This window comes from Molothrus ater, chromosome 14 (assembly GCF_012460135.2).
Source record: "Molothrus ater isolate BHLD 08-10-18 breed brown headed cowbird chromosome 14, BPBGC_Mater_1.1, whole genome shotgun sequence".
Lineage (NCBI taxonomy): Eukaryota > Metazoa > Chordata > Aves > Passeriformes > Icteridae > Molothrus > Molothrus ater.
The window spans coordinates 14,859,504-14,871,445 of record NC_050491.2 but is presented as its reverse complement, the minus strand read 5'-3'; the positions used below and the strand labels follow the sequence as shown (position 1 = coordinate 14,871,445).

Below are 11,942 nucleotides of genomic sequence, written 5' to 3'. Positions count from 1 at the left end.
GGTGCTGGTGCTGATCTCTGTGGTGACAGGGACAGGACCCAGGGAACAGCTGGAGCTGTGCCAGGGTCAGGCTGGAGATCAGGGAAAGGTTCTGTCCCCAGAGGGTGTCAGGCACTGCTCAGGCTCCCAGGGCATGGCCCCAAGGCTGCGAGAGCTCCAGGAGGGTTTGGACAACACTCCCCGGGATGCACAGGGTGGAATTGCTGAGGTGTCTGTGCAGGGCCAGGAGCAGAACTGGTGATCTTTGTGGATCCCTTCCAACTCAGGATATTCTGTCATTTAGATTCAATATTAGGAGGGAATTCTTCCCTGTGAGGGTGGTGAGGCCCTGGAATAGATTTCGCAGGAAAGCTCTGGCTCCCCCATCCCTGAAGCGTCCAAAGCCTGGCTGGGATCCGAAACACCCCAACCTATGGATGTGCTCCGGCCCACAGCAGGGGAGGGCCGGGATGAGCTCCCGCTCCCTCCCAGCCCAAAGCCGCAGGCGCGGCCCCGCCCCGGCTCGTCACGGGGCCGGAACCCGGAGCCGCCGGAGCCGCCGCCGCCCCGGGCCCAGCGCTGCCCCAGCCCGGTCCGGAGCCGCGCCGCTCCCCCCGGGGCCGCCAGCATGTCCAACATGGAGAGTATCCTCGGGCGGGACCGCGGGGGGACGGGCTGGGCCGGGCTGGGCCGGGCCGGGCCGGGCCGGGCCGGGCCGGGCCGGGGGAGGTGGCGGTGGCGGTGGCGGTGGCGGTGGCGGTGGCGAGCGAGGCCTCCCCGCCGGGAGGAGCCCCCGGGGCGCGGGGAACGAGGGGGCGAATCCCCCGCATGGCGGTGGTCGCGGGGACCGAGGGGCAGCAGCGGGAGGGCTGGGTGTGACACCGGCAGGGGCTGAGATCGCTCAACCTCGGAATTCTCTTCTAAAGAGGAGAAAAGCGAGAAGCGATCTCATATTCCATAGCAGTATCTCCAGGGGGTGTCAGAGGATGGTGCCAGGTTCTGCTCAGTGGTGCCCAGCACCACGATGAGAAGCAGTGATCATAAACTAAAGACCAAGCGTTCCACCTCAACACGAGGAAGAACTTATTTCCGTGGAGGGAGCAGAGCACTGGAACAGCTGCCATGGGGGTGTGGAGTCCCTGCCTGGGGAAATCCCAAAGCCACCTGGACACGTTCCTGGGTCACCTGCTCCAGGTGTTTTCTGGGGATTGGACCGGGTGATCTCCAGAGGTCCCTGGTAACCTCAGTTACTCCGTGATGCTGTGATTTCACCACCCTGAAGGGACAAGGAAGTGGGTGGGAAGTTCGGTGTCTCTTCCCAAGCTGTGATGAGGCAGCCTGGGCTGGGAGTGAGGAGGAGGAGACAGGGATGTGATGGTTGGAGGGACAGCCCAGTTCCTGAGGCAGAAAACACAATTTATACTAAAAATAGTATAGATGGGACAGCAGGGACAGCATACATGTGTGTAAACTGGAGTGATGTCAGCTGGGCTGTCCCCAGACAGCCACCACGTCAGCTGTGCTTCCTGCTCTTGGAAAGAATTTACATGCAGAGCCCCGTGTGAGCTGACTGAAACTTTATATGTATAAAACCATCTTGACACGCAGGGGCAGAAAACTTACAGATCCCAGAGGTCTCAGTGTGGATTGCTGTGGTCTCAGTGTGGTTGGAATGTGCAGGCAGTGCTGGCATTGCCGGTTGTCCTGGTAGGGATTGCTGGAGCAGCTGACTGTGAGTCACAGCCTGAGGTGGAAGTTGGGTTCCACTTGGTTTGTGGCACGTTGAGAAAGACATTTGAAGGGAGGAGCAGGAATGTGCTCCTCAGGGATGGGTGAGCTGGTTTAATGTCAGGTAAATTCTCTAGCTGAGTAACTGAGGAAGTTATTTCAAAATAAACTGCTCTGGTTTTGGTAGCTACATTAGTAGATACCCTATCCAAAGTCACGTGTTACCTGTTTGTAGCCTGCCTGTGATGTTTATAGGATAACAAAAGACATTCCTAATGTCTCCAGGTTGCTGTCAGAATAAGAGAATGGCTGGACTTTAAAGCAGAAAACAGCTCTGGAATAATTTATGTGCTTGAAGTATTGAAGAAACCTCAAGTGCTCATAATGTTTAACTTTGTGTTTCCACTTAATTGGTAATCATCTTAGAACCTGCTGGGATCTTCCTCTTAGGGATACCACAGGTGGCAGGAAAGAAACCTACAAAGCTTTTTACTTACGTATTGTTTGAAAAGGACTGATATTATTTGGAAGCTTTCATCAGCAGTATTTTAGGAAAGTGTTTCTGGTTGTTATTTTTACAGCACACACTCTGTTCTCTGTCAGTAACAGTTTAGTGCAGTCATTCCAAATCACTCCGAAGGCTTGTCTTACTGTTTTCTTGGAGCTTTCAGTTTCAGCAGTTGAACTTTTGTTTTTAAAGTTTCTCTTCCTGACTGGACTACTCTCTGCCCAAAAGTCAGATGATGAAGCTGTCAGGGAGCCTGGGATCACTCACATGACCCAGGGCTGGGAAGGAGCTGGAAGAACAATTTAAATCCAGGATCCTGCTGGGTTGTAGCTGGCCGTGGCCAGCTGAGCCACTTTGCTGTTACACAGTTCATTTGTTGTGTTCTTCAGTGGTTTTGGGGTTTTTTGGATGGAGAGGTTCCAGGCAGGTCAGGAAACCACATCATTTCACTGGGAGTCGCAGGCTTCTGGTGTGGGAGTGAAAGTAACCAGCAGAGAACCACTCTCATCTTCTCTTGGGGGGTGTTTGGTGGTTGGATTTATCACTCTGAAATAGGTTTAGTCCCTTAACTTGCACTGCAGAACACCTGTTTAACTTGAAGTTTGCTGCAAAGGAGCTCAACAGAAACTCCAAAAAATGCGACAAAGAAGAAAAGGCTGAGAAAGCTAAAATTAAGAAGGTAAGTCTGAACCAAGTTTTTTGATCTGTTGCTTGCCTCTTAGGGCAGGAGGATATCTGGTGTTGTGTCATTTCCCTGGTGTGCATGCTCGTAATCATGTGATCAATGTTTGTGATTTAAAATATGTGACTATAAATATTGCTGTGTTTATTAATAAACGTGAGGATAAATCCTCATGGATGGCTCATGGCATTTGCTTCCCTAGAGGAGTGTCTTGTATGTGCTTTGGTAGAGACTGTCATTCTCAGAGTTTAAACCACTTCATGTTTATCAGCTTGTATTAAATGGGCTTGTGGAGAGGAACTTCAAAACAGCTTTTGAGTCCTTGAAGCAGTGAAGAGAGAGACTGAGTTGATTTGATGTGTTTTTTCCCATGAGAAACAGCTGTACCACCTGTGCCTGTGTTTGTGTCTTGAGACTGAAACTGTTTTCAGGAACAGAAATTGTGTTTCAGTAGCTGTGCAAAACTGTCTATTTGAAGTGCATTCATTCCAATGCCTTCCTTGGAAAGAAGTTAGGAGTTCTCATCTTGGAAATGTTTGTGATCTGTTGTGGGAGGAGGGAGCGATTTGTTTACGTTTTTAATAGAAAAAGATACCATGACTAATTAATGCTTCTTTCAAAGCCAAAACAGACTGCACAGACACCCTATGTCCAGGAGCAGGGAAGGGTAAAAGGCTTTTCCTTTTGTGTCCCTCTTTGCCTAGGCCATCCAGAAGGGGAACATGGAGGTGGCGCGGATCCACGCCGAGAACGCCATCCGCCAGAAGAACCAGGCCATCAACTTCCTGCGCATGAGCGCCCGCGTGGACGCCGTGGCTGCCAGGGTCCAGACTGCTGTCACCATGGGCAAGGTGAGGCCCTCCCCCTCCTGCAGGGGCGAGGAGGACACCTCTCATCTTCTCTGCAGTGGCTTCATCCCGGCTGCAGCCAGCTGGGAGCTTTCAGTTTCGGTTTTAGAGGTAGCCAAGAGTAAATCGGCTGCTGGAATTCCTCTGGCAGCTGCTCTTTGGATTATTTCACAAAGGTACTTCTCCCCTTCAAAGTGAAGTCATGAGGTAGGAGTTGTGATTCCAATGGATATTTGTTTAAGGTAAACTGATTTATTGCTCTTCACCTTGAAAGTTTATTGTAACCGTGGACCAAATGTATCCCTTAACAGTGACAGGTCTCAAGTCTACAGAAATGAATGCCATATAAAGCTTGTTTTTAGTGAATTTTGCCTCAGAATGTGTATTTCAAGTGGCTGAGTTAATTTCTAGACCTGGGAATGGTAGGAGCTATTTAAAATATGACATTCCAGATGGCTATAGGATGTTCCCTCCTATTTGGTACTGTCAAAGCTCTGTGAACAGAGATAAGAGAGCTGGGTAGGAAATACCAGAGTCCCAGAATAATTTGGGTTGGAAGGGACCTTAAAGCCATCCAGTGCCACCTCCTGCCTTAGGCAGGGACGCCTTCCACTATCCCAGGCTGCTCCAAGCTCTGCCCAGCCTGGCCTTGGATGCTTCCAGGGATCCAGGGGCAGCCACAGCTTCACTGGGAAATCCATTCCAGGCCTCCCCACCCCCACATAGAAGGATTTGTTCCTAAACTGCTCTTTTTCCCCTTGTTTTAGGGAATAATATCTTTCCCCTTGTTTCAGGTTACAAAGTCGATGGCAGGGGTGGTGAAGTCCATGGATGCCACCTTGAAGAGCATGAACTTGGAAAAGGTAAATAGACTTAATTTTCTTGGAGCTGACATCAAAAGCAGAAGGGACAACAGGCACAAGTTTTTAGAAAGGGAAATTCAATCAAGAGTTTTCCAGTTAAGATATATTTTTTCTTTTATCTGATGATAAGTGATTTGATTCATATTTTTCATAGATATCTGCACTAATGGACAAATTTGAGCATCAGTTTGAGACACTGGATGTTCAGACACAACAGATGGAAGACACAATGAGCAACACTACGACATTAACAACGCCACAAGTAAGAATGATAAAATATATTTTAGCAAGGTGATCTTAGATTGTGTGTCTAAACTGTTCATTAACAGCACTTGAAACACTCAGGTATATGTTTGGGTTTTTTTACAGATAAGTTTAATTCTGTAGAAGCATTATTTACAATGCAGAATTCAATTAATGTAATTTTAACTGCTGAGCACCTCTGCTCCTTATTTTTGAGTTCATACCTTCGAGTGGTTAAGGACAAAACTATTCTGCCAAAAGCATTTACCTTTAAATCAGTTTTGTTAAAATAATTCCTGTTCTCTGAAAATCTAACAAGAGGTTGTCAGAAACTCCAAATGCAGCAATCCATTTTGTTTTCCTTTAGAACCAAGTGGACATGCTCCTGCAGGAAATGGCAGATGAAGCAGGGTAGGTGAAATTTCTATTTCTTTAGAATAAATCTTGATTCGCACAGTCCTTGCTGATTATATCTAAGGTCAAATACCCTTGTTTTATAAGCTGTCTCTTAGAAGCAGAGAAAAAACACAATTTTCCTTTTACCTCTGGACATACCTGACTTGTCCTGGTAGTGAGTCAAAATTGCTCACCAGCATGTGTAACTCTGGAGTGTTCAGGGGGTGCTGTCTCATTATTCCTCTGCTGTCAAATATTGTGCTGCCCCCTTGATCCACCCGTGCCTGACTTGGTCTTTGCTCTGTTTTCTCCTCTTAGCCTTGATCTGAACATGGAACTACCTCAAGGACAGACAGGTTCAGTTGCTACAAGCGTGGCCTCAGCAGAGCAGGTAAATGTTGGATTTCAGTGAGGTCAATGTTTTCTGGAGAAATGGGATGTGAGAATTGATGCTTCACTCAGTCAAAACAAAATGCTAAATTGCTAAATTCTATTTCAGCTCTTCTAAGGAAACTGTGTGGTTAAAAGTCTTGCTGTCAAAGTAATTTTAACAATACACTTGTTGAATGTTAAAGGGAGGGGGCCTTAAAACTCACCCAGTGCCACCCCTGCCGTGGGCAGGGACACCTTCCACTATCCCAGGTTGCTCCAAACCCCATCCAACCTGGCCTTGGACACTCCCAGGGATGGGGCAGCCACAGCTTCTCTGGGCACCCTGTGCCAGGCCCTCCCCACCCTGCCAGGGAAGGATTTCAGCCCCCTTGTCCTATCAAATATTCCCCATTCTTTGAAACAATTCTTTCTCTGCTTAATTTTGTGTTCTGAAACTCTTCCCTCACAGCCATGCTTGAGATCTTAAGCAAATCTTGTTAAGCCATGAGAGAATTTCTCATCAGCTGGACATGAGGTGGCAAAAGCTGCTTTTCCTGTTGCTGATGGTTGGTTTTCCCTTTTTGTTTTCCAACTGTGCAGGATGAGCTGTCACAGAGACTGGCCCGCCTACGTGATCAAGTCTAACTGAGCAGAGCTGCAGTTCTTTGGACCTGCTTCCAAATTCCCTGTCTGGAACTAACCCTGCACTACACTCGAGGTGTAAAAGAGTCCAGCTTAGGTGTTTGAATACTTGTAATATAGGGTACTTCACTCCCAGCTTGCTACTCTTTCTAAAATACATTAAGTGACCCAAAAATATCAGCTCTGATGTCCTTTTCTGTACATTTGGAAGTTGATCTATTTTTTGCAAGCTTTTTTCACAAATTCAAGTTGATGTTCTAAGTCAGCTACTAATGGTGATATATTCTAGTTCCAAGCAAAGCAGAGTGTCAGTGAGATATATTTTAAATTATGAAGTGATTTTTTTAAATTATGAGAACTGTTTCTGGTTGGAGAACTGATGTATCGGTTCAGATCATTGTTGTAGATCATTTTCCTACAGAGCCAAACTCCTGGAACACGCAGGGATGGACAGCATGGACCTCCTGGAAAATGCACTTGTTGAAGCAAATAAGTGGACTTTGAGTTTTTTAGTCTTTAAAATTTAGGATAAATGTGCTGAAATTAACAGTTTAGTTTAAAAATAAGTTACCAAAAGCTGATTTCATATAACTGGGGACTTGTATGGTGGCATCACTTCAGTGCAGGAGGAATAAAATATATTTTTGGACTCTTTGCCAGGTCTGTTGCTCTCTGCAGATAACATCCCATTGTTTTTAATATTCTGGTTGTATGGAGGAGCTAATTTTAGCAATCTCTTTATATTTCTGCATAGTAAGAGAGTCTGGCTGCTCTCAGTAGCTTCAAACTCTTGTTGCAGTTGTAAAATAAGAAATGGTTGTTGAAATTTGTACCTGAGACCACTTGTGATGTGTTGTCAAAACAGTGACGTTAAAATTCTCTTCCTGAATTTTTGGTCTCATTTTTATTTTTTGTCTTTGTAGGGGTGAGGGAAGGTGTAGAGCACCAGGCTTGGAATTGGTTCCTAATTGCCTGGTGTTCAGGGCCACTTGGGTTTTCCAGTGTTAGGGAATTGTTTAAGGAAAAAGTAAAAACTCACTTTTTTATTCAAGAAGGATTTTTTCAGTGAAAATGTGCAAGAATGATCAAAGGTTTCAGAGCAGTTTCAGATGTTATTTTGAATGTGTTACCCAGCTCACTCTGAGGGTTGAGCAGGATGTTATGTACTGAAGTAATCAAGGTTACTGTAAAAATAAGGAAAATCAGATAGACAAAACAACCTGAAATGTTGTGGGATTCTCTCACGCTGGCAGCTGAACTAAAACCATGAGTTTAAAATGGGATCTTTTCACTTGTTAGAAAGAAAGTGATATTTTTAAAAAATGTAAACACCTTGAGTGTTCCTCCTGTAAACAGGAGAAATTGGAATATGTTTAAAAATCACGTATTGACAGCTGTAGCCTGGCTATGATTCCTTCAAATGATTACTAAATCATCCTGGAAAGGGACTTTTTCCTTCATTTTCTTCCCTGGCTGCTTCTGGACATTGTAACCATGGTCATGGTGTATCTATGCAACCCAGTTACCCAGCTGGGGTGACTGTGTGTGTGCCTTTGCCTTGCTGGACTTCCTTCAGCTTTTTAATATTCAGTTACTTCATATCATGAGAGTGCTGGAAGCTTCCTGCTGTGGAATCACTCCACACCAGAGTTTACTCAGAGCTGTCCATGAACTGCTGAGGGTTCAGTGTCTGAAAGCAGACAGCTCCAGCTACTGCGTCTGGCTTCTTCTAATGTTAAAAATGATGCTGCTGTTAGGCTGCTTTGGGCCATTCTGGAATTAGTTGAGGGTCAGACAGCAATTCTGAGCTCCCACATGGTTGATTTTCCCAGTCTGTTGCCTTGCTGTGAGCCTTGGAGGGATTTAAAAATAGACTAGGAGTGAGACTGCTGCAACAGAAAGGTTAAATAAGCTTCATTATTTTATTGATTGTTGTGGAGTTTTGATCTTATCCCAGGCTGGCGAACTCCAGAACCAGCACAGATTTCCAGTGTTGTCTCTTGAAAGGAATTAACAAATACAAAGGTTTGACTGACATAATTAAGGTTATGTCTGGGGGACTGTGGTGCTAAGAGGCTTAGGCAGAAATAGGTGTTTGAGACTGGCCATTTTTGCCCTGCTGACTCCACTCCAGGAGCTGCTGTGTATTTCAGCCGTGCCAGGATTTGGGGCTGGCAGCTCCTGTGTACAGAACTCCTGCCCTCTCCTGGGGAAATGCTTTCACTCGTGGCTGGGAGCTGCATCCAGAAAGGTTGAAGTTATATTTTAAATACATGCATTTTTCTCATGGGATTTGGAAATGCTTAAAGCTGAAAGTTACTCTTAAAGCAATATTTGAGTTTCATTCTTCCTCCCTTCAGGCTCCCCAAAACATTTCTCTTCCTTGAGCAGCTCTGGCTCCTCACTCCGACCTTGTTTTGTCTCTGTAAGTTGACTGTTTGTGAAGTTCATTTCATGTTAAATCACTTGTTTGTGCTTTTCTGGAACCAGCTAAAATTTCAGTATTTCTGCTGATGAGCAGGCGCATCTAAAGTGAAACATTGCTTGAAATGTTGCTGGATGGTTTTGCTCAGCATTTTATCCTCTGTTTCTAAAACTGCTGGTTTGTGGTAGCTTTGTCTTCATTAGAATTCCAAAACAAAGCCATGCAAAGCTTCAGATGAAAGGAGAGGGAAGCAAAACAAAAACAAGAACTTTGATGTCATGATTGCAACAGGATAAAACTTATCAAGTTGCCTTTGTGGAGATCCTTGGAGCCAAAAAATAGTGAATTTTTGTTAAACATAATCAGCAGTTGTGTATAGACATAAATTCTGAAGCTGGTGCCGTGTATAGAGAAGAGAATAATTTTTGTAGCTCTGATTGAGTTCACTTTGAAAACTGCTTTACTTGTATGGGACAATTTGTAAATGTAATTGCAGGTGGAAAATAAAATTGTACAGACAACTCATTCTGGGTGTGTGTGCAGGTTGTGTGGCTGCTACAGGTCTCTCCACATGGATGGACAAGCACATGGGATGTCTTTCCTGTGGGAAGGCATCCAGAAAATTCGATCTTTATGGGGGGAAAAGAAGAAGAAAATAAAGTGGGTACTACTGAGAGAGATTTGGGACAACTGGGGAGTAATTAATGTTAAGTATAACAATATAAGCTCTAATTTTCTGGGGTGTTTAAAAATGTTTAGTCTGATATGGAGAGAGCCCCGTGCTTAAACATCTCTGAGGGTTTTCTGTTCTTACACACAGAAGAAGGGACCACTGGAAAAACTGGCAAGGAGATGGTGTGGGTTTGATTGTGAGACTGGGCTTGGCTATCCCTCACCTAAAAATCTTCAATTTTAACATTTCTGTTCAGTCGTTCAAAAGCCAGCAGAGGGCACCTGAGGCTTTGCTTTTCTGGATGCTGCAGAAATGACTGGCTGGAGCAGTTAAAGGAAAGGTTGGTTCAGGGGGCAGTGTGTCCCGTGGAACCTTTGTTTGGGCAGTATCCACCCGCTGTAGGATGTGCCTGTGCCGGGGCTTTGATCCCAAAATCCAGCTGGGCAGCACATCCACAGGGCCATCAGCTGAATGGGGCAGTCTGCACTAAATACTCTTAAACATCCTTTGCTGCCTCTGGGGTAATTTAGGTCTCTCAGATCTGTTAGGAGTGAGGAGGATAGTGGGTAACCTTGTGCTTAAAACTTGGGTTTAAATTTCATTTTCAGTTAAATCTTGGGGGTTTTTAGCTGTTGTCATTCTGCTTTTGACCTGTGATCATTTTTCTGTTTTATACATAAGGAAGCACTCACTATGCACTGATGGAAATGGATTTTAGTGGTAAACTTTTTTTTATCAGAGCTTTGATGAGCTTTGGTTTGATGATAGATTGACTTCAATTTCAGGATTTTCTCTGCAATTCTGCCTTCCCCTCTTGCTCAGGCTGCTTTGAGCTCCCAACAGCACTTGGCTCCCAACTTTCTTGTTTCAAGCAGTATTTTTCCAGTGGAACCCCGAGTAGGGTCAGTGGCCTTGCTTGTTTCGGAAGCAGCTCCCTTCATTACCATTCCTTGAGGGAAAGGCCCCACGTGAACAATCTGTAACTAATTTCACGTGCCAGTGGAGCTGCTTTCACTGGGAGAAGATGCACTGAGAGAGTCTCCCAGGCTCCTGCTTCCCTTTGCTGCTCTTTATTAGGGAACTCAGCCTGGATCAGCTGCATGACACGGTTCAAAAGGGAAAATCAAAGGGGCTGCAGGATCCAGGTTTTGGGAAAGCTTTCCAAGGTCTTCCAATGGTGCCAGTCACCATAAGGAGCTGCCAGATCCAGACTCAGCACAGAGCCTTACCTAAATACAGGGGGAATTTCAGAGAATAAAATATTTCATATTGCATATTTTTAATCTAAACATGCGTATTTAATAATCCAAACAATCTAGAGAATTATATACATATGCTAATTATATAAAATGATAAAACAAAATATAAATAAATAAAAATATCAAAATAAATAAAATTGAAATGTCTAAAAATAAAGATGTTTTACAGCCATGCCTGTGTGTATTGCTTAGGATGTCCTAAATTTATTAAACCTGAATGAAACAATCATTTTGCAAAAGTCTAAAGCAATGAACATGACATAATGTGTGTATCTGACAAGATAATAATCAGCTTAATTTAATTTCCCTGCTATCTGATTCATAATTCTTTATCACAATCAATTTCTGTCAAAATGAGCTGTCAGAGACCAGAAAGCATTTGAAAACTTCCTTTAAAGACGCTGAGTATTTTTTATTAAACCTTTTATGACTCCTTTCTTTTTTCAAAGATTAGATAAACATAACCCTGGATTCTCTGCAGGAGATATTTCCCTTTATTCTTATCACAATCAGGGCTTTGTTTCTCGTGGTGCAAAATGGGTCATTACTGGAACCATTAAGCTGGATTTCTATTGCTGGTGGTTTTTCAGCTCCATCTGAAGTAAGTCCCAATATTTGCCTGGAAATTCATCGGAGAAGCTGGCGGGCCTGTTCAGAGTGTTGTAAATTAGTTCCAGTCTCCACGAGCCTGCTGTGACTAATTGATGTGACCTGGAAGTGGATAAAGTCCATAACAGTAAGATCAACTTTTCCTCTGGTAATTTGACAAATAGAGCCCTTTTTTAAAGTCCTGTGCAGGCTCCATTCCCCATTTGTTCTGTCGTGATGGGCATCGTTTCCGTGTTGGAGTGATAATGATTTTCCAGATTTCTGCTGATTTGTAGAGCAGGTGCCTTTATTTAATAATGCCAGAAGAAGGGAGAGATTCAATAGCACCAACAAAGAGAATTCCTGGCAGCAGCTGTATATCAAAGCCATTTCTTATCCAGTTACTTCTCTGTAAGTATTTGATCACTGCTTAAAATCGTCATATTTTCATGTAAAATGTAAAATTGCAACATTTTTGCAGAGTAGTTTTGTGTGTAGAGAGTAGAAGTAATCATTTATAAGTGCTAAATATAACATTTAACAATAGCACTGTTTTTTCATCTAAATGTTTTAGAAATACCAAGATTAATACTCACCAAACCCCAAGTTGTCTGGTGTGTAGTGAGTTTAAAGCAGCAAATATGGAATATCCCAGGTTCTCTTCCAAATTTAATGCTTTTGCTAAAGTTTTTTTAGCCTGTGGTTGGAGTAATAAATAAACCAGATATTCCCAAGC

At 44.2% G+C, this 11,942-nt stretch overlaps 1 protein-coding gene across 1 annotated transcript; it reads left to right on the top strand.

The window, feature by feature from the left end:
* Window positions 1-510: 510 nt before the first annotated feature.
* CHMP1B (charged multivesicular body protein 1B) lies at window positions 511-9,211 on the top strand. The gene is made up of 8 exons (XM_036402228.2): window positions 511-623; window positions 2,797-2,894; window positions 3,602-3,748; window positions 4,540-4,608; window positions 4,763-4,870; window positions 5,219-5,262; window positions 5,566-5,638; window positions 6,220-9,211. Exons 1-8 carry the CDS (start codon window positions 608-610, stop codon window positions 6,262-6,264), a joined length of 600 nt encoding a protein of 199 aa, XP_036258121.1. The 5' UTR covers window positions 511-607; the 3' UTR covers window positions 6,265-9,211.
* The last annotated feature ends 2,731 nt before the right edge of the window (window positions 9,212-11,942 follow it).

Bases quoted from the DNA above. Each gene is read 5' to 3' on its own strand.
- CHMP1B (XM_036402228.2), top strand. The intron at 3,749-4,539 runs GTGAGGCCCTCC...CCCTTGTTTCAG, and splicing joins CTGCTGTCACCATGGGCAAG to GTTACAAAGTCGATGGCAGG. The intron at 5,639-6,219 runs GTAAATGTTGGA...CCAACTGTGCAG, and splicing joins GCGTGGCCTCAGCAGAGCAG to GATGAGCTGTCACAGAGACT.